The sequence below is a fragment of the Mastigoproctus giganteus genome, chromosome 8 (genome assembly GCF_048544385.1).
Source record: "Mastigoproctus giganteus isolate SK-2022 chromosome 8, ASM4854438v1, whole genome shotgun sequence".
NCBI lineage: Eukaryota > Metazoa > Arthropoda > Arachnida > Uropygi > Thelyphonidae > Mastigoproctus > Mastigoproctus giganteus.
The window spans coordinates 225511594-225535094 of NC_143582.1; the positions used below are offsets into that span (position 1 = coordinate 225511594).

Genomic DNA, 23501 nt, shown 5'->3' on the forward strand with positions numbered 1-23501 from the left:
GTTGTTACGATGTGAACAGACAGTTATGCTAAAGATAATAGATGCATGCAAACTCTCCAACCTACCTGTGAGTAGGATTGGCTTGAATACTTTTAAACAAAATAAATTGATAAAAAAATATCCTTTCTTGTTATATACCAAACTATCACATAAAGCCAAATGTCATGCACCGAATTGTCTCATATACTAAACTGTCATACACCAAATTGCCTCGTACACCGATTTGTCATAAGTGGAATTATTGTATACACCAAATTATTGTGCATTGAATTGCTGTATGATGAACTGTCTCTCACCCAATTGACATATCTTTTGTTTCCTTGTATTATCTGATCCCTGCAGGAGTACGACTTAGTGACAATAGACATTACTCGTCATCCAAACTGTTGTTAATCAGTGAGAAGGTATACAAATTCATTCTGAAAGATTTTATTTGCTTTTAGTGTTAAATTTCAGTTAATTTTTTTCCAAAATAAATCGGTTTGGTTATTGCAGCGAAGTATCATTTTCATTATTATATAGCATTAGCATTAGTAGAGGCATATGATGCAAGAAAGCAAGCTTATTCAGCATCAGCAAAAAAAAAACCACACACCACTCCCATTTCACCCCTCCGTTCGTTCGAAATACCTGTCCAGTTGAGCTTTAAATTTGCTTAGGCTATCAACTTCAACAACAAGTGATGGAAGTCGGTTCCACCAACCAACCACCCGCTGGCCAAAGGCAAATTTCCGCACATCTATCCGACATCCGTCCTTCCTCATTTTGAATTTATGCCCTCTGAGGTGATTATTCTGAGCAAGATGAAGAATCCCATTGGCATTGAGCATGCTCAAACCATTCATAGCCTTATACACCTCTATCAGATCACCTCGCCGGTGCCTAGTCTCCAGACTCTGTAATTTGCAAAACTTAAGCCTTTCTTCGTAAGAGCAACCCTTTGTTCCATTCACTAATCTTGTTGCCCTTCTCTGTACCCGTTCCAGCAGCTCTACATCCTTCTTGAAATGAGGCCTCCAGACCTGTATACAGTACTCAAGATGTGGCCTAACCATTGCCTTATACAAGGGAATAATCACCTCCTTATCCCTGCTAGAAAAATTCCTGTATATCATTGACAAGACACCATGAGCTACTCTTGCAGCTCGTCTGCACTGCTCAGAGAACTTCATATCTGCCTGCACAATTACCCCCAGGTCCTTTTCATTCTCTACCACTGTTAGTGTAGTACCGCAGAGTTGATACGTTGCTCTGGGGTTACTGTTTCCCATATGTAGTACTTTACATTTGTTAATGTTAAACTTCATTTGCCACCTCTCAGCCCATCTGTTCAACCTTTCCAGATCCTGTTGCAGCAGCATAGCGACAGTAGTGTCCTTAACAACCCTGCCAACCTTTGTATCATCTGCAAACTTGGACATTAAACTTGATATCCCATCATCAATATCATTCATAAACACCGAAAACAACAACGGACCCAACACTGAACCCTGAGGAACTCCACTAATAACATTAGTTCACATTGAGCAGTGTCCATTGATTACCACTCTCTGTCTTCTGCCACTCAACCATCCCCTTATCCATAGCAGCAATTTGCCTCTAATGCCACACTGCTCCAATTTGTGCAGCAGTCTTCCATGTGCAACAGTATCAAAAGCCTTTCTAAGATCCAAATATATAATATCAAAGTTATTCCCTGCATCCAGTTCTTTTGTGACTACATCATAGTATCCAATCAAATTGGTCAGGCAAGACCTGCCCTTAACAAAACCATGCTGCGTCTGAGCTATAACTGAATTCTTGTCTAGATGATCCTGCAGTGCTTCTTTAACCAGTGCCTCCATTAATTTACCTGGAACAGAAGTTAAACTAACAGGTCTATAATTACTTGTGTCAGCCTTTGATCCTCCTTTGTGAATTGGGGTTACATTTGCACATCTCCAGTCTATGGGTACCTCCCCTGAGTCCAAAGAAGCTCTCATAATTATGGCTAGGGGTTTGCTTACTTCCTTTGCTGCCTCCTTTAATATAACTGGATAGACCCCATCCACCCCAGGTGCCTTTTTTATGTTTATCCTCAACAATCTCTCCTCCACTTTCCTCTCATTTATTACAAAATCATCCAGCTTACTGCCAATGTTTACTTTACCTACATCATTCTCCTTCCTGAATAACTCCTCATGCGTGAATGTAGATGCAAAATACTCGTTTAGATTGTTAGCAACCTGAGCAGGATCCTCAACTGTTGAACCATCAATATTCAGTGGACCAATCTGATTCATCCCTTTCCTTCTTGAGTTTAAATATGTAAAGAACTCTTTTCTGTTTTTCTTTGCATCCTTTGCCAAGGATTTTTCGTAGTCTGCCTTTGCCTGCCTAATCTCCTTTGTGACTTGGTTACAGACCAACTTATATCTATCATAGGCTTCCATGTCACCCATTAATTTGTATGCATCCCATGCATTTTTCTTCTCTGCCACATGTCTCATTAGTTCATCTGACAACCATTTAGGCCTAAACCTTGAACAATATTTCTTAGTTGGTATGTAAAGCCTGGTAGCCTCCAATATTAGTTCCTTGAATGCTTCCCATTTTGAGTTTGCTGTTGGTAATGTCATCAGTTGGTCCCACTGTATAGAATTTAAATACTGTCTCAGTCCTTCATAGTCGCCTTTACGAAAACAAAAACCCTTCCCTTTACCTCTGATGGTAGTTACCTCTTTGAGTAAATCCCACTTCAGCACATTGTGATCACTGCCACCTAGTGGTTCATTTACCTGCAGATTCTTAATGCATGAAGAATCACTACTGATAATCAGATCAAGAGTACTGCTCCCTCTTGTTGCCTCACGAACATGCTGATGTAGAAAACAATCATCCAATAAATCCACAAAAGCCTTGCTAGTGTGCGAGTGATCAACCCGCAAATTCCAGTCAATATCTGGGAAATTAAAATCCCCCATTATAAAACTCTCTGATTTACTGGCCCACTCTATTTCCCTGTACAATATCTTATTATACTCATCAGAGTCATTAGGCCTATAGCACACTCCTACTCTCAGTTTTGATTTCCCTATGCTTATGTCACACCAAACTGACTCGACACTGCCCTGTCCATCGATGTAGACTGGCTTCACTTCCTTGGACTTTGTGTTTCTTAATTAATAGCATAACCCCTCCTTCCATCCTGTCCTGTCTATCCTTTCTATACACATTGTATTCCCCAAATTCCAGTTCCGCGTTACTTATATCTGTGTGACACCACGTCTCTGATATTCCAACAATATCTGCCTTTGATGTTTTGAGCAATAACTCAAATTCATCAAATTTATTTACCAAACTCCTAGCATTGGTGTACACGCAGGTATACATGCACCTGTTTCTATTCTTAGCTACCCTAACACAACCCATGTGTTTACTTGTACCGCAATGACTCCCAGCAGTCTCTGAAATATCCTGCATCTTGTTTTTCAGGCTTCTACTCATTTCAATAGAAGCAGTGCAAGAATCACTTCCACCTCTGCCAGTGGCTACTGATAATCTATTAGTCCTTGTATCCCCCCCAACTAGCAGTTTTCCGACCCACCTAACACTGCCTCGACAGCATCAGCAAAAATTCTTGCACCCTTTCTATTTAAGTGTACCCCATCCCTGTAGAAGCAATCTCTCCTGTTAACAAGTACAGTCCAGGCTGAAAAAAATTCTACCCCTTGAGCCTTGCACAATCCCTCCAGGGCCGAATTGATCGACAAGGCTCTCATCATATACTCCCTCCTATCGTGTCTGGGCAGAATTGCAGACACTTTCAAATTCAACCCTAATTCACGGCTTTTTTTCAACAGTGACCTGTACTTGCTAAGTAATTCTGCCGGTCTCCTACTCTTAATATCATTTGTGCCAACGTGTACAACTATATCACCTTTTGTGCCCTTAAAAGATGATATCCGCTCTACAACGTCATGAACCTTTGCCCCCGGCAGACATACCCTGGTCCTATTCCACCTATCCTTTTTACAAAGCATGTTCCCCGTTTCCCTGACAATAGAGTCACCAACAACTACTAGTTCCTGTGGGACCAGCGCATTCTGCCTAGGGGCCTGCCTCTGTGTTGCCTGATGACCAAGTGCAAGCTCTGGCGTTGATGTGGGCAGCTGAGAGCTTGATGGGCCCCTCAATTTATTTCCTTCGAGGGCATCCACCCTGTCCTTCAAGCTCTCATAAAGGCCCATAACAACGCTGAGTTGTCGCCTGATTTCCTTGCACTCTTTACATCGTGCACACACAAAGACATCCCCCTTGGCAGTATCATGTCCCATACCCGACTGCTCCGCAAACATCAAGCAAACAGTGCATTTTAAAAGACTGATTCAGAGGGCAACTGCCCCCCTCAGTTCTCACCTGAACCACAGCACTCCCATTAGCTTGAGCCTTTTGCTTTGCTGCTCTGGTCAGAGTCATGATTCCGATTTAATTCAATAAAATTTCAAAACAAAAATTAAATCCTTAAGTTATATCCCAAAACAGTTATGTTATATATATATTTTTTTTCGGTATCTAGTGTTTTCTACGAGTTCCCTTTATACAACTTCCGTATCACGTGTACCACTATAGTTATGTATTAATTTTTTGTTACGATTAAGTCGTTATATATATATATATATATATAGAGTTAAAAATACAATTTAATTGACAATAAAGTTTATCAAGATTAATAGATTTACTGATTAATTGACAATATTATATTATGCACTATACTACACTAAGCTTATGCTATCGTGTAAAAATGGCGGGAATTCTCGAACGGTACTTCTACGGACTCGTAAGTATTGATTAGCTTCCAAATCTCGCTATCTCAATTTAGAATAAACTAAGGATCCTGACTAGGTCTATAATCTACTTATAGAAGATAATTTGATATAACAATTGGTTAATAAATCGACTAAATTTGGTTAAAAAACAAGACCTCTCGTTCAATTTGTAACACGTGGATTTGATACCGTTACCGATACTAAGTAATACCTACAAAATCTCTGTCTAAGTTAAACTTTAAACTAAGTATTGTAACTAGGAATATAAAGCTACTCTAGAAAATAAGTTAATATGACAATTTAAGCTAATAAATCAGAAAATAAATCAGAAAAAACTTCTCTGTTCGAAGAGCTTCAAGGAGCTATGTCCGCACAGGCTAACCTCGCACCCAGACTTCAATATAAAGTGTATTAATGCAATAGTAATTTTTTTTTGTGTGAATCAGATTGTGAACAAAAGAATTCTAAGTGGATAGTGTTTGTTATTCAAATATCAGCCATCTTGTTCGAGGGGTATCACATCAAAATAAGATTAATTCCATCATAATACACTAGGATCCTTTTATGGTACCATAAATATGGTTGAATTTAAAAAAAAAAAAAAAAAAAAAAACTTCAGTATGTGCTCTATGTATATCACAAGAGAGAGAAAGAATCAAGAACATTACTATATTTAGTCATGCAAGCTTGAACCACGGTAACGTACAATACACATCTGCAGTGATCTCATAAGCCTATTTTCCATTTCTGTAAAGTAAGCAAGTATAGCAAAAGTTTATTTCACTGAGTCAGCAGTCAGTCATATGTTAGGCAGACAAGTTGAAAGAGCTGCAATGGTAATTATGCCTCATGAATAAGAATAGTGTAATTATCTTTACAGACTTGTTTTATATTCTTAGTGCTGTTGGTAACTTGTGGCAATTGATCCTGTCAATAATGGAATAATCAGTAATGGTTTAATGGGATAATGACAAGAAGACAATGGTTTCACCACATCTTCAGTGCTGCATTCTGGTCTGAAAGCCTCATTTTAGGAAGGAGGTAGATCTGCTAGAATGAATGCAGAGAAGAGCAACAAGATTAGTTAGGGGTGCAAAAGGGTAATTTATCAAAAAAGAATTCATTTCTGCAAATTTCAGCATCTTAAACCAGGCACCTTGAGGCCTGATTGAAGTGTTTAAGATTTTAAATGGATTCAGCAAACTAAATGCTGACGGAGTCCTTACTCTTTCGTGGATGACACCCACACAAGAGAACCTAAATTGAAAAGGATGGTTTTGCAGAATTATATGTAAAAATTTTCTTTCAGCCAGAAAATAATTTATTGTTGGAATATATTTTCATCTTGTGCTGTGGATGTGCAGAGTGCAGTTAAATAAATTTAAGGATGAATTAGACAGGTGATTTTTTTTTTTTTTTTTTGTTAATTGCCCTACATATGAATGATAAATGTCTTATCACTTTTTTTGTCTTTTTTCTGCTTAAGTACATAGAGGTTCACTTAGCCCATTATAGAACACCTGGTGGCTCATTGGAAGTTCTGTTATTTTATTTTTAAATTTGTATGTATTTCTGTATTCAGTTTCTGTCTTGGAAGCATTTTGGTCTCTCCGATAACATCTGACATTCAGCCATCAACTTTTGGACTTAGACTTATGCTCACATTAGAGATGACATTGTTATCCATAAATTCAACTTGATAATGTCATTTGGTAAAAGTTGCATTGCCAGAAAGGTGAGTCTGTTGTTCATTTAAAATTCAGGACACTGTCTTGACAACTCTTTTGCGACTTACTGATCTTATATCAGATGATAAGTAGCCTCTGTTAGCCTGTATCTATGTAAGTAAACTCATAAATAATGGCATTATTTCTAATGTGAGCATAAGCCCAAGCCCTGACAACCAAGCGTTGGCCTGTTTTGTTGGAGGAATAAAGTGTCACCAAGACAGAAATTGAATGCAAAAATGCATGCAATCTTTAAATTATAAGAATACCTGCACTGAAATATAACTGTACAACCTTTACCACTTTTCTGTTATTTTAATTAATATTATCTGTTACCTTTTTTTTATTATCCATGATTGATTACTTTAATGGTCAAACCTTAAATACTGAATAATTGCAACTAATGAAGAATGGAACATCATCAGTTCTTCCCTCAGTATTGTAAAAAAATTGAGGCTGTGCTATTCTTCATTCGTTAGTAATATTATTCAGCCATTACACTTCTTGGAGAGACTATTTTAATTTTTATTTACAAATAAGCATTTATGCATAAGACTTACTTAAAAGTGCCATAGTATATGCATTTATTTACAAAATATTGATTACAGGTAGAGCAATTTTTATCAAATAAGAATCAAGTCGAATCTGGTATGGCTTTTTTATATATATTTTTTTATTTTATTTTAATTCAGAATGTTTTGCTTTGCAAAAGCAATTCTTTTGTAATTGAATTTATTTCTTTTTTCTTTTTTTTTTTATTTCACATATTTATTATCTTGAACCTCATTTATATTTAGGTATATGCAATATTATGGGATCTTTTGTGGCATCCTATCCTGCAACTGGCAGTTTTTCAAGGTAGGTTTAAAGCATTAAACCTTATCAATGAAAATTATACTGTACCATTTGGTACCCTACAAGGAATTTCCATAATGGGGTGATCAATTTAAAATATAAAAATTGGTAATTATTTATATTTGAAGGTAATAATAATTTAAGGGAAGGTCAGCAGATACATATAACCCGCTGGCAACATATGCATATTAACCCCCAAGACCTAATGATTCCCAATCTTGTTGAACTTCATTGTCAATTAAATTGTACTTTTATTTAAATACATATAACGACTTAGATTTTACGAACATAACATAATTAATTAATGCATAACTTGATATGGAACTTACATAAAGAAACTCGAACGTAATACTTGACAATTAAAAAATATATATAGTGTTACAACTGCGTTGGGATACAAGTTTAGCGTTATAATTTTGAACTGAGATTGAAATTGAATTGGAATTATGACTCAGACCAGACCAGAGCAGCAAAGCAAAAGGCTCAAGCTAAATGGAGTGCTGTGGCTCAGGGGAGAACTGAGGGGAGCAATTGATCTCTGAATGACAGCCTTTTAAAATGCACTGCTTGCTTGATGTTTGTGGAGCAATCAGGTATGGGACATGATACTGCCAAGGAGAATGTCTTTGTGTGCACACGCGATGTAAGGAGTGTAATGAAATCAGGCGACAACTCAGCGTTGTTATGGGCCTATATGAGAGCTTGCAGGACAGGGTGGATGCTCTCAAAGGATCTAAATTGAGGGGCCCATCAAGCTCTCAGCTGCCCACATCAATGCCAGAGCTTGCACTTGATCATCACGTAACACAGCAGCAACCCCCAAGGCAGAATGCACTGGTCCCACAGGAACTAGTAGTTGTTGGTGATTCTATTGTCAAGGAAACAGGGAACATGCAATGTAAAAAGGATAGGTGGAACAGAACCAGGGTTGGTCTGCCAGGGGCAAAGGTTGATGTTGTAGAGCAGATATCATCTTTTAAGGGCACAAAGGGTGATATTGTTGTACACATTGGCACTAATGATATTAAGAGTAGGAGACCGGCATAATAACTACTTAATAAGTACAGGTCACTGTTGAAAAAAAGCCATGAATTAGGGTTGAATTTGAAAGTGTCTGCAATTCTGACCAGACATGATAGAAGGGAGTATATGATGAGAGCCTTGTCAATCAATTTGGCACTGGAAAGATTGTGCAAGGCTGAAGAGGTAGAATTTTTTTCAGCCTGGTCTGTACTTGTTAACAGGAGAGACTGCTTCTACAGGGATGGGATACACTTAAATAGAAAGGGTGCAAGAATATTTGCTGATGCTATCGAGGCAGTGTTAGGTGGGTCGGAAAACTGCTAGCTTGGGGGGATACAAGGGCTAATAGATTAACAGTAGCCACTGGCAGAGGTGAAAATGATTCTAGCACTGCTTCTATTGGAATGAGCAGCAGCCTGGAAAACAAGGTGCAGGGTATTTCAGAGATTGCTGTGTGTCATTGCAGTACAAGTAAACACATGGGTTGTGTTTGGGTAGATAAGAATAGGAACAGGTGCATGTATACTTGCATGTACACCAATGCTAGGAGTTTGGTAAATGAATTTGAGGTATTGCTCAAAACATCAAAGGCAGATATTGTTGGGATATCAAAGACGTGGTGTCACACAGATATAAGGAATGCAGAACTGGAATTTGGGGAGTACAATGTCTACTGAAAGGATAGACAGAATAGGAAGGGAGGAGGGGTTATGCTATTAGTTAAGAAACACATAAAATCCAAGGAAATGAAGCCAGTCGACATCGCTGGACAGTGCAGTGTCGCGTCAGTTTGGTGTGACATAAGCATTGGGAGATCAAAATTTAGAGTAGGAGTGTGTTATTGGCCTAATGACTCTGATGAGTATAATAAGGAACTGTACAGGGAAATAGTGGGCCAGTGAATCAGAGAGTCTTGTAATGGGGGATTTTAATTTCCCAGATATTGACTGGAATTTGTTGGTCACTGAAACACTAGCAAGGCTTTTGTGAATTTATTGGATGATTGTTTTCTATATCAGCATGTTCGGAAGGCAACTAGAGGGAGTAATACTCTTAATCTGATTATCAGTAGTGATTCTTCATGCATTAAGAATCTGCAGATAAAGGAACCACTAGGTGGCAGTGATCAGTCGAATTTAGGAAGGAAGTTTTTTTTGCTTTCGTAAAGGTGACTACGGTGGTCTGAGACAGAATTTAAATTCTATAGGGTGGGACCAACTGATGATTATACTAACAGCAAATTCAAAATAGGAAGCATTCAACGAATTTATCTTGGAAGCTACTAGGCTTTACATACCAACTATGGAATATTTTTCAAGGTTTAGGCCTAAATGGATGTCAGATAAACTAATGAAACATGTTGCAGAGAAGAAAAATGCATGGGATACATATAAATTAATGGGTGACATGGAAGACTATGATAGATATAAGCTGGTCTGTAACCAAGTAACAAAGGAGATTAGGCAGGCAAATTACGAGAAATCCTTGGCAAAGGATGCAAAGAAAAATAACAGAGTTCTTTACCTATGTAAATTCTAGAAGGAAAGGGATGAATCACATTGGTCCATTGGATATTGATGATTCAACTTTGATGATCCTGCTCAGGTGGTAACAAACCAAATGAGTATTTTGCATCTAGAGTATTTTCCCCTCCCTGAATAACTCCTCACTAATGAGGAGTTATTCAGGGAGGGGATTGCCAGAGGTGAGTTAAACTCTGGCAGTGAGCTGGATGACTTTGTAATAACTGAGAGGAAAGTGGAGGAGAAATTGTTGAAGATAAACATCAAGGCACTCGGGGTGGACGGGATCTATTCAGTTATATTAAAGGAGGCAGCAAAGGAAGTAAGCAAACCATTAGCCATAATTATGAGAGCTTCTTTGGACTCGGGGGAGGTACCCATGGACTGGAGATGTGCAAATGTGACCCCAATTCACAAAGGAGGATCAAAGGGCAACACAAGTAATTATAGACCTGTTGGTTTAACTTCTGTTCCAGTAAAATTAATGGATGCACTGGTTAAAGAAGCACTGCAGGATCATCTAGACAAGACTTCAGTTATAGCTCAAACACAGCATGGTTTTGTTAAGGGAAAGTCTTGCCTGACCAATTTGCTTGGATACTATGATGTGGTCACAAAGGAACTGGATGCAGGGAATAACTTTATCCATATATTTGGATCTTAGAAAGGCTTTTGATACTGTTGAACATGGAAGACTGCTGAACAAATTGGAGCAGTGTGGCATTGGAGGCACATTGCTGCTATGGATAAAGGGATGGTTGAGGGGGAGAAGACAGAGAGTGGTAATCAATGGACACTGTTCATCGGGGAGTAATATTATTAGTGGAGTCCCTCAGGGTTCAGTATTGGGTCCATTGTTGTTTTCTGTATTTATAAATGATATTGATTATGGTATATCAAGCTTAATGTCCAAGTTTACAGATGATACGATGGTTGCCAGGGTTGTTAAGGACGCTAATGACAGTACGCTGCTGCAACAGGATCTAGAAAAGTTGAGCAGATGGGCTGAGTGGTGGCAAATGAAGTTTAACATTGACAAATGTAAAGTACTATGTATGGTAAGCAACAAACCCAGAGTGACGTATCAACTCTGTGGTACTACACTGACAGTGGTAGAAAACGAAAAGGACCTGTGGGTAATTGTGCACCCAGATATGAAGTTTTCTGAGCAGTGCAGACGGTCTGCAAGAGTAGCTCATAGTGTCTTGTCAATGATATACAAGAATTTTTCTAGCAGGGATAAGGAGGTGATTATCCCCTTATATAAGGCAATAGTCAGTCCACACACCTTGAGTACTGTATACAGGTCTGGAGGCCTCATTTTAAGAACGATGTAGAGCTGTTGGAACGATTACAGAGAACGGCAATAAGATTAGTGAATGGAACAAAAGGTTGCTTTTACGAAGGAATGCTTAAATTTTGCAAATTACAGTGTCTGTAGACTATACACCTGTGAGCTGATCTAATTGAGGTGTATAAAGCCTTGAATGATTTGAGCATGCTCAATGCTGATGGAATCATTCCTGTTGCTCAGAATAATCATTTGAGAGGGCATAAATTCAAATTGAGGAAAGACAGATGTAGGATAGATATGCGGAAGTTTGCCTTTAGCTAGCGGGTAGTTGGTTGGTGGAACAGACTTCCATCCTTTGTTGTGGAAGTTGATAGCCTAAATAAATTTAAGTCTGAGCTGGATAGGTAGGTACTTGGAACGAATGGAGGAGTGAAATGGGAGTTTTTTGTGTTTCTTTTGGCTGATGCTGCATGAGCTTCCTTGCTTTCATCATATGCCCCTACTAATGCTAAAGCAACATGTATAAATACTCTCTTTAACCCATGGAGGTAGTTGAAGCTACAGCTTAGGAGAAATTCAAAGATCAACTAGTTAGTTACTTGCATGAGAAGGAAAACACATAGGTTTTGTCTTTTCTTTTTGTTTTTTTATATATTTTATTTTTACTATTAGTTTTTATTATTTTTATATATGTTTAAATTTTTTATTTAGTTATTTATTCTAAATTCAAGGCTATATAAACCCATTTTAAATGTTAGTCATAGCCTCTTTCTATACATAGCTATGAATAAACTGACCCAATATGTATAATGATTTTATGTAGCTTTATAACTTGAGGACCAGGGTATGTCTGCCAGGGGCAGAGGTTGATGACGTTGTAGAGCGGATATCATCTTTTAATGGAACAAAAGGTGATATAGTTGTACATGTTGGCACTAATGATATTAAGACTAGGAGACCGGCGGAATTACTTAACAAGTACAGGTCACTGTTGAAAAAAAGCTGTGAATTAGGGTTGAATTTGAAAGTGTCTGCAATTCTGCCCAGACACGATAGGAGGGAGTATATGATGAGAGCCCTGTCGATCAATTCGGCCCTGGAAAGATTGTGCAAGGCTCAAGGGGTAGTATTTTTTTCAGCCTGGTCTGTACTTGTTAACAGGAGAGACTGCTTCTACAGGGATGGGATACACTTAAATAGAAAGAGTGCAAGAATGTTTGCTGATGCTATCGAGGCAGTGTTAGTTGGGTCAGAAAACTGCTAGATTGGAGGGATACAGGGACTAATAGATTAACAGTAGCCACTGGCAGAGGTGAAAGTGATTCTTGCACTGCTTCTATTGGAATGAACAGCAGCCTGCAAAATAACATGCAGGATATTTCAGAGACTACTGGGAATCATTGGGGTACAAGTAAACACATGGGTTGTGTTAGGGTAGCTAAGAAAAAGAACAGGTGCATGTATACTTGCATGTACACCAATGCTGGGAGGTTTTTTTTTTTTTTTATCAGAACCCCAAACACGAGAGGTGTTATAACCTATAGTGCTTAGTACCGTGCTTGGGTTGGAGGTTGAGAAGATGAAAGAAGATATTTGTTGATATTGGACTTGAACTTCTGTAGATTGTAATTTTCAGGAAATACGTATGAAGGAAGGTTGTTCCAGAAAACAGCAGTTGAATGAATAAACGAGGAAGATGAAAGTTGGTTCAGTGAGTGTGAAGTTGGACAGTAAATGGATGTTGGCTGGTGGCGGCACGTGTTCGGACTGTTTTGAAAGAGAGAGCGGGAATTATAGCAGCCAATTCAGAAGAACAGTGCCCATGGAAGTATCTGTAGAAGAGGCATGCAGCAGAAACAGTGCGTCTATGAGAAAGCGAGTGGAGAGACTCTGTTAGAGATGAATCATTAATTAACCTAACTGCCCTCTTCTGAATGAAATCAAGAAGCCTGAGAGAGGTTTTAGGGGTACCACCCCAGATGTGGGAACAATATTCCATGGCAGGGTGGATTTGCGATTTATACAGAGTGAGCAGCTGTTTGGGAGAAAAGTAATGCCGAGAGCGAAAGAGAAAACCAAGTTTTTTAGATGCAGAGGAAGCAATATTTGTAATGTGCTTGTGCCAAGAGAGATTAGAAGTCAGGGTAATCCCCAAAAGAGATAAATCATTTTGCCTAGAAATCGGAGTGTCACTAAAGATAAGCATAGGAGCAGAAGAATCTTTTTTGCGAGATATAAGACAAGATTGAGTTTTAGAAGGGTTGAAATCAACTAAGTTGTCTTTGCCCCACTGGAGAATTACCTGAAGATCGGCATTTAAGGAATTGGCAGCAGATTTTCGAGAACTTGAAGCTGATTGAGCTGGACAGGGTTTCTCAAAATGGAAAGTTGAATGCAATGTGCTATCATCGGCAAAACTATGGATAGGATTTCCAGTCAATGGAAGAAGGTCATTGATATACAAGAGGAAAAGAGTGGGGGAAAGAACTGAACCTTGGGGGACACCGGCATTAGTGGAGAAGTTAGAAGACAGAGAGCCATCTACCATCACCCTCAGTGATGGTAGATCAGAGAGAAAACTGGATAACCAATTACTAAAAACAGTTGGCAAACCATAAGATGGAAGCTTGTTTAGAAGACCTTTATGCCAAACACGATCAAAAGCCTTTGAGATGTCAAGAGCAACTACTTGTTTCACCGAACTTTTCCATTGAATTAGTCCATAAATGGGTAACATAAGCCAGAATATCACCAGTGGATCGACACTGATGGAATCCATACTGGCGATCGTTGATCAGACGGAAGGTTTCTAGGTAGTTTAAAAGTTGGCAGTTAATTGATTTCTCCATTACTTTAGAAAGAGTAGAAGTAATTGCAATGGGACGATAATTGGATGGATTTGTCACCCTTTTTAGGAACTGGCTGGATATGAGCAAATTTCCAAGCAGAAGGAAACACACCTTTGGAATAAGAAAGTGAAAAAAGGCGGCAAAGAATAGGAGTAAGTTCAGGAGCACAGGTTTTGAGAACAAGTGGAGAAATACCATCAGGACCTGGAGCTTTCTTAGCATCAAGATTCATCAAAATCCTTCTGATATCCTTTTGACGGAAGACCACAGGAGGCATTGAATGGAGCGTGTTAGGAATGGTGGGAGGTGTTTTACCAAGATCATTAATACATGAGCTCGAAGAAAAATGGGATGCTAGCAGGTCAGCTTTATCCTTGGCTGAAGTGACAACAGAACCATCTGGTTTGGACAGAGATGGGAGCAGAGATGGGCAAAAGTTGCGGCCAATAGCTTTGGCAAGAGACCAGAATGCTCGGCTACCATTAGGGCAAGAAGCAAGTTTTCTACTCTTAGCCTGTTCAAACTCTAGTTTGGACTAATTAATAACTGCTTTACAATTGTTGCGAGCTTTGGTGTAGGCAGAAAATGAAACTGAAGAATTAGAAACAAGCCAATTACGATATGCAACGTTCTTCTCTTGGACAGCCTTAGCACATTTATTGGAAAACCAAGGTTTAGATAAAGGACGAGATTTTAAAGTGGAGTGTGGGATAAAGGATTCCATTCCTGCAAGAATAATTTCACTGACACGATCTGAGCAAACGTTGTAATCAGAAGTTTTGAAACAGTAATCAGACCAAGGAAAAGAAGAAAAGAAGTCTCGCAGGTCATCCCATTTTGCATTCTTGTAATGCCAAACAATACGAGGTTGGGAATAGCCATGAGATAAAGGTTCCATTGGAGAAGAGACAATCACCAAGTTGTGATCTGAAGTGCCTAATGGACCTCTCACTTCAACCTTGTACTTAGAAGGGTTGTTTGTGAGAAAAAGGTCAAGCGTATTGGCTGTATGATTAGGATTGTCCGGTATTCTTGTAGGTAAATGAACAATCTGTGCTAGATTATTAGTAATTGCAAAAGCCTCAGCATCTCGACCAGCTGGGTCGGTGTGACTAGAAAACGGAAGCCAGCTGGAGTTGTGAACGTTAAAATCACCAAGGAAAATTACCTCACTGTTTGGAAAGTTGGACTGGAGAAAGTCAAGTTGCAAAGAGAGGAAGTCAAAGAGCTCCAAGTGATTAGTGAAGTTGGGAGAACGGTAGAGACAACAGATGAATTTTACACAATGATGTAGAGAGATTTTAAGCCAGAGAAGATCAAAGAGAGGAGATTCCAAATTGCCAAGTCTCTGACAGGGAATATCAGAACGGACATATGCACAAGTACCACCTTTGAGGCGAAAGGAATCGTACAGCAAATAATTTGGACATCTGAGATGGGCAGTAGTTGAATCAACTGATAACTGAGATTCAGTCAGAAAAAGTACATGGGGTTTGGAAGACTGCAAGTGAAAATGGACATCGTTGAGATTACAATTGGGACCACGTATATTTGTGAAATGAATTAGGAAGTCCTTGGGAGGTTTAGATCTTTTCGCGGATAAGCTTGCTCTATTATTTTGACAATTCGTGGTGTATTCAATAGTAAGAAAAAGTGGGTGGGACATGCTGTATGAAGTAATGAAATTTTTGGATATGGCGTACATGTGGTAAGAATATACCCAGATCCTTGACATAACGTGGCCTCGACAATGCTCCCCGCATACACACTACTCGGACTCCCTCCAGTCACTATCTGGCAGAGTAGAGGTAGCAAGATTATACACTAGCTGATCCGGAAGCTTCCTAGAGAGTTACAAATAGGTTCAGTTAGGTGTACTAACTAGCGGCTGGCCTGCGAACACAGTTTTAGAGCTGTACCCTCGAAATGTAAGGAATATTGGATCTCGCCACGACATTCATCATAACCTCAAAAATCATCAATCATACTGCATGATGGAAGAGATAGGGAAGGGTTGGCAGGAACTTAGCTCTAGAGACTAAACATGGGTTCCACCACTTCAAGCCTCCAATAAGCAAAGTGGTGGTATTTCACCGGTTGATGAGAGTCATCTACCACCTAGTACTGCCTGGTAACATAGAGGGGCGGCGTTCCTCCATGTGGTGTGGGCGCCACACCTCGACCCCTGCTTACGTTGGTTAACACCTGGGTGGTCACCCACCATGTACTTGTGCATGAAGGTTATACACAGGATTACTAAAAGTCCCACCATCGTGAAGGTGAAAGCAGAGGATTTGGCTGTCATAGATCGTCCGGACTTTGCCGAAATTGGGTCCACTTTGACTTGAGTGTCACCCGAATATCAGTTCCATCAGCGTTTTAGACTCCCAGGTAGCAAGAACAGCTTGTCTGGCATATCTGAGAGAATGTCTATGACAACCTCAAGGACCAATTTAGTAAATGAATTTGATGAATTTGAGGTATTGCTCAAAACATCAAAGGCAGATATTGTTGGGATTTCAGAGACGTGGTGTCACACAGATATAAGGAATGCAGAACTGGAATTTGGGGAGTACAATGTCTACAGAAAGGATAGACAGGATAGGAAGGGAGGAGGGGTTATGATATTAGTTAAGAAATACATAAAATCCAAGGAAGTGAAGCCACTCAACATCACTGGACAGTGCAGTGTCGAGTCAGTTTGGTGTGACATAAGCATTGGGAGATCAAACTTGAGAATAGGAGTGTATTATTGGCCTAATGACTCTGATGAGTATAATAAGAAACTGTACAGGGAAATAGTGGGCCAGTAAATCAGAGAGACTTGTAATGGGGGATTTTAATTTCCCAAATATTGACTGGAATTTGTGGGCTGGTCACTCACACACTAGCAAGGCTTTTGTGGATTTATTGGATGATTGTTTTCTACATCAGCATGTTCAGGAGGCAACTAGAGGGAGTAATACTCTTCATTTGATTATTAGTAGTGATCCTTCATACATTAAGAATCTGCAGATAAATGAACGACAAGGTGGCAGTGATCACAGTGTGCTGAAGTGGGATTTACCCGAAGAGGTAACTACCATTAGGGGTAAAGCGAAGGGTTATTGCTTTCATAAAGGCAACTACGATGGACTGAGACAGTATTTAAATTCTACAGTGGGACCAACAGCAAATTCTCATTTTGAATTTGCTGATGTTACCAACAGCAAATTCAAAATGGGAAGCATTCAAAGAACTTATCTTGGAAACTACTAGGCTTTACATACCCAATAAGAAATAGTGTTTAAGGTTTAGGCTTAGATATCGATGTCAGATGAACTAATGAGATATATATGGCAGAGAAGAAAAATGCATGGAATACATACAACTTAACATGTGACACAGAAGCATATGATAGATACAAGTTGATCTATAACCAAGTTACAAAGGAGGTAGTAGTAGTAGTAGTGGCATGTGATGTAAGAAAGCAAGTGTATGAGCTTATGCAGCATCAGCCAAAAAAAAAAAAAGAAAATCACACCATTGCCTCCAAATGCCTGTCCTGTTCCTCCTTAAATTTATTCAACCCATCAACTTCCACAACAACAGATCGAAGTTTGTTCCAGCAATTAACCACCCGCTGGCTAAAGGCAAATTTCCGCACAACTATTCTACATCTGTCTCTTCTTAATTTGAATTTATGCCCCCTTAGGTTCGTAATCTGAACAAGTGGAAGGATCCCATCAGAATTCAGCGTGCTCAACCCATTCAAGGCCTTATATACCTCAATCAGGTCACCGCGCAGGTGCCTAGTCTCCAGCCACTGCAATTTGCAGAACTTTAGCCTCTCTTGGTAAGAGGATCCCTTCATTCCCCTCACCAATCTTGTTGCCCTTCTCTGTACACGCTCAAGTAAATCTACATCCTTCCTAAAATAAGGCCTCCAGACCTGTAAGCAGTACTCAAGCCGTGGCCTGACCATTGCTTTATACAGAGGGATAATCACCTTCTTTTCCCTGCTAGCAAAATTCCTATATATCATTGACAAAACCCCATGACCTGCCCTGGCATCCTGTCTGCATTGCTCAGAAAACTTCATATCTGACTGCACAATTACTCCCAGGTTTTTTTCATTTTCTACCACCTTAAGTGTAGTACCACACAGTTGGTACGTTCCTCTGGGGATACTTCTGCCCATATGCAGTAATTTGCATTTGTCAAGGTTAAACTTCAGTTGCCACTTCTTAGCCCATCTGCCCAAATTATATAGATCCTGTTGCAGTAGCACACTGCCATTACTGTCATTAACAACCCTGCCAATCTTTGTATCATCTGCAAACTTCGACATTATGCCTGATATACCTTCTTTACCTTCATCAATATCATTGATAAATATACAAAACAACAGTGGACCTAACACCGAACCCTGTGGGACTCCACTAATAACATTAGTCCATGAACAGCAGCACCCATTGATTACCAGCCTCTGTCTTCTCCCACTTAACCATCCTTTTATCCATTGTAGCAATTTACCCTTAATACCATTCTGCTCCAATTTGTACAATAGTCTTCCATGCGCAACATTGTCAAAAGCTTTCCTGAAATCCAAATATATGATATCAAAATTATTTTTTGCATCCAGTTCCTTTGTAACCACATCATAATATCCAATCAAATTTGTCAGACAAGACTTTCCCTTAACAAACCCATGCTGTGTCTGAATTATTGCTGCAGTCTTGTCTAGATGATCTTACAATGCATCTTTAACCAGTGACTCCATTATTTTACCCGGAACAGAAGTTAAACTAACTGGTCTGTAATTACTCGTATCACCCTTCAATCCCCCCCCCTTTGTGAATTGGGGATACATTTGCACATCTCCAGTCCGTGGGAACCTCCCCTGAGTCCAAGGACGCTCTCATAATTATGGCTAAGAGTTTGCTTAGTTGCTTTGCCGCCTCCTTTAATATAACTGGATAGATCCCATCCAACCCAGGTGCTTTTCTTATGTTTAATTTCAACAATTTCTCCTCCACTTTGCTTTCAGTTATTCCAAAATCATTAAGTATCCTGCACAATTTAACCTTCTTCCATTTTCAAACCTTAATAATTCCTCATGTGTGAATGTAGAGGCAAAATACTCATTCAGTTTGTTTGCTATCTGAACAGGATCATCAACAGTCGAACCATCGATGTCAAGTGGACCAATCAGATTCATCCCCTTCCTTTTAGAGTTTATATAAGTAAAGAAATCCTTGCTGTTTTTCTTAGCCTCTTTTGCCAAGGATTTCTCGTTATCTGCCTTCGCCTGCCTATCCTCCTTTGTGACCTGATTACAGACTAGCTTATATCTGCCATAGGCTTCTGAGTCGCTTGATAATTTATATGCATCCCATGCATTTTTCTTCTGTATTATGAGTCTCATTAATTCATTAGATAACCATTTAGGCCTAAACCTTGAACAGTATTTCTTAATAGGTATGAAACTTTTAGTAGCTTCCACGATTAATTCCTTGAACGCTTCCTACTTAGAAATTACTGTTGGTAACATCGTCAGTTGATCCCACTGTACAGAATTTAAAAACTGTCGTAGAGTACTGTACTCACCTTTACGGAAGCAAAAACCCTTTCCTTTACCCCTGGTGGTAATTAAATCTTTAAGTAAATCCCACATCAGTACACTGTGATCACTGCTACCTAGTGGTTCCTTTATCTGCAAATTCTTAATACAGAAATGATCTCTGCTGATAACCAGATCAAGACTTTCTCTGGTTGCCTCTCAAACATGCTGCTGCAGAAAACAATCATCCAATAAATCCACAAAAGTCTGACTAGTGTGTGAGTGACCAACCCACAAGTTCCAGTCAATATCTGGGAAGTTAAAATCCCCCATTATAAAACATTCCGATTTACTAGCCCACTCTATTTCTCTGTACAATTGTTCATTCGAGGTTAGGCAGGCAAAGGCAGATAATGAGAAATCTTTGGCAAGGGATGCAAAGAAAAACAGCAAAGAGTTCTTTACTTATGTAAACTCTAGAAGCAAGAGGATGAATCAGATTGGTCCACTTGATATCGATGGGTCAGCTGTTGATGATCCTGATCAGGTAACTAACAAACTAAATGAATATTTTGCATCGACATTCACACATGAGGAGTTATTCAGCAAGGGGAATGCTAGAGGTGTATTCAACTCTGGCAGTAAGCTAGAGAATCTTGTAATAACTGAGAGTAAAGTGGAGGAGAATTTGTTGAAGATAAACACAAGAAAGGCACCTGGGGTGGATGGGATCTATCCAGTTATATTAAAGGAGTCAGAAAAGGAAGTAAGCAAACCCTTAGCCATAATTATGAGAGCTTCCTTGGACTCAGGGGAGGTACCCATGGACTGGATATGTGCAAATGTGACCCCAATTCACAAAGGAGGATCAAAGGCTGACACAAGTAATTGTAGACCTGTGAGTTTAACTTCTGTTCCCGGGAAATTAATGGAGGCACTGGTTAAAGAAGCACTGCAGGATCATCTAGACAAGACTTCAGTTATAGCTCGGACACAGCATGGTTTTGTTAAGGGGAAGTCTTGCCTGACCAATTTGATTGGATACAATGATGCAGTCACAAAAGAACTGGATGCAGGGAATAACTTTGATATTATATACTTGGATCTTAGAAAGGCTCTTGATACTGTTGCATATGGAAGACTACTGCACAAATTGGAGCAGTGTGACATTGGAGGCAAATTGCTGCTATGGATAAAGGGGTGGTTGAGGAGGAGAAGACAGAGTGGTAATCAATGGACTGCTCATCATGGACTAATGTTATTAGTGGAGTCCCTCAGGTTTCAGTATTGGGTCCATTATTGTTTTCTGTATTTATAAATGATATTGATGATGGTATATAAAGTTTAATGTCCAAGTTTGCAGACGATACGAAGGTTGGCAGGGTTGTCAAGGACACTACTGACACTATGCTGCTGCAACAGGATCTGGAAAGGTTGATCAGATGGGCTGAGATGTGGCAAATGACATTTAACATTGACAAATGTAAAGTACTACATATGGGAAACAGCAACCCCAGAGCAACATATCAACTCTGTGGTGCTACACTGACAGTGGAAGAGAATGAAAGGGAACTGGGGTGGTTGTGGAGGCAGATATGAAGTTCTCTGAGCAGTGCAGACAGGCTGCAAGAGTAGCTCATGGTGTATTGTCAATGATATATAGGAATCTTTCTAGCAGGGATGAGGAGGTGATTATGCCCTTGTATAAGGCAATGGTCAGCTCACACCTTGAGTACTGCATACAGGTCTGGAGGCCTAATTTCAGGAAGGATGTAGAGCTGCTAGAACGAGTACAGAGAAGGGCAACAAGATTAGTGAATGGAACAAAGGGGTGCTCTTACGAAGAAAGGCTTAAGTTTTGCAAATTACAGTGTCTGGAGACTAGGCACCAGCGAGGTGATCTGATAGAGGTATATAAAGCCTTGAATGGTTTGAGCATGCTCAGTGCTGATGGGTTTCTTCCTCTTGCTCAGAATAATCACCTGAGAGGGCATAAATTCAAATTGAGGAAAGACAGATGTAGGATAGACATGCGGAAATTTGCCTTTAGCCAGCAGGTGGTTGGTTGGTGGAACAGACTTCCATCCCTTGTCATGGAAGTTGATAGCCTAAGTAAGTTTAAGGCTCAGCTGGACAGGTATTTCGAACGAACAGACGGGTGAAGTGAAAGTGGTTATTTTTTATTTATTAATTTTTTTTTTTTTGGCTGATGCTGCATAAGCTTGCTTTCTTGCATCTAATGCTAATGCTTTTGTCCTAGACTTAATAGCCACCTTTACTTACTTCACTATCTTTGCATTTTGTATGTTATGGATATATATCATCATTGAGTTGTTCAGGTCTTGACATTTCCTGCCTGCCTGCCATTGTGAACCCAAAATGGATTGAAATTTAGGTCTGGGTAGTGGTTTTTACTGTAAATAAAAGGCAATATACTTTTCCATTGGAGCAATGTCTTTTATTTAGAGTAGTGCGATAGCAGTCCAACTACTGGTGAAGTACTTCTGCAGTATGAGATCTATTTACAAGTAGCAAACTATTTCTATACTTAGCTCATTGCTGTTTACAGAAAAAAGAGGCTACAACCAACATGTACAGTGACTTTATTTATTTTCGGCTAGTGCAGCAAAAACCCCTGCTCCCTCTCTTCCAAATTAATCTTTTCTAGTTCACTTAAGCTATCTAATTTTTATGTAACCTGTGTTGTCAACATTACTCTGATATAACCTAAACCAAATACCTTGGTATGGCCTTTTGCCTGTCAGTTCCAATTTTGTTATTTTCTGTTGTTTATTTAACCAAACTCATTTCATTTTAAATTTTCTCATTTCAAATCATTTATAATCACATAACAATATAAGGTTTTATTGAACCCTTAAGTTATGGCTGATGACGTAATTTGCAGTCAAATTTATTTATCAAGTTTTTCATGTTTTCCTCTATGTATTGGCAGGTAAAGTTGTTTGCTTTCTATTTGGAAAGGTATTCATTTTCCATTTCTGGACTACAGTGATGTATTCCCATTAGTGAAGGCAAAAACTATTAAAGACCTTTTTGAGCACTAGATAAGTTAGTCACTGGCACCTCCATAGCCAGGTGGGAAGGAGCAACAGTGCGTAGCACACGCTTCTTGATTAGACTGGGGTTCGAGCCCATCACCACCAAATACGGAGGATGCGGAAAGGTCAGGGAATGACCACTGCATATTCCCCGGAGCAATATGGCCTTAGTTGCTAATGCGCCTAAAAAAAAAAACAACCAAATAATAAGTTAGTCACTATTGGAAAATGCAATTTTTTGTATTTAATCCGAACAAAGTTTTTACTGTTGGTGGTGGGGAGCAGGAAATTAAAGCCACTGGAACAAAAAATTTAAGGAATGATAGTTGAAAAATACAGCATTTGTCAAGTTTACGTGGTACAATTTTTAGATAGGCAAGGTAACTCACAGTGACCTCTTCAGTGAAACTAGGCATCTGTGAGGAGGCCTGATTGAAGTGTTTAAAGACTTTAAATGGTTGAGTAAACTATAATGCATATGGCATCTTTATTCTTTCTTGGATGAAATACAACCATCCTTTTCCAAGTTAAATTAAATTTAATGCAGGGTAGCTGAACATAAATTTGCTCTCAGCTGGAGAATAATTGATTGTTGAAACCAGCTTCCATCTGGCGTTGTCGAGGTGGGTAGTTTGAGTAAATTAAAAGGATTGGACAAAGTATTAGAAGGGATGGCCAAACAATGTGGATAGTACTCTTTTCCCACTACCATTGGATGATGCCATCTAAGCCTGCCTCTTTACATAATTTTGCTACTACTGATAATCATCTCTACTTAAATTGTTCCACCATCCTTTTCATTCAGCATCACCTTGCATGAC

General features: G+C 39.3%; 1 protein-coding gene across 1 annotated transcript in view; it reads left to right on the forward strand.

The window, feature by feature from the left end:
- LOC150082376 (sodium-independent sulfate anion transporter-like) overlaps positions 1-23501 on the forward strand; it is a 183716-nt gene that overhangs the window by 105341 nt on the left and 54874 nt on the right. Inside the window, exon 11 of the mRNA XM_090380497.1 lies at positions 7333-7393. Coding sequence (XP_090236623.1) covers positions 7333-7393 — 61 coding nt within the window. The remainder of the gene's footprint in view (positions 1-7332; positions 7394-23501) is intronic.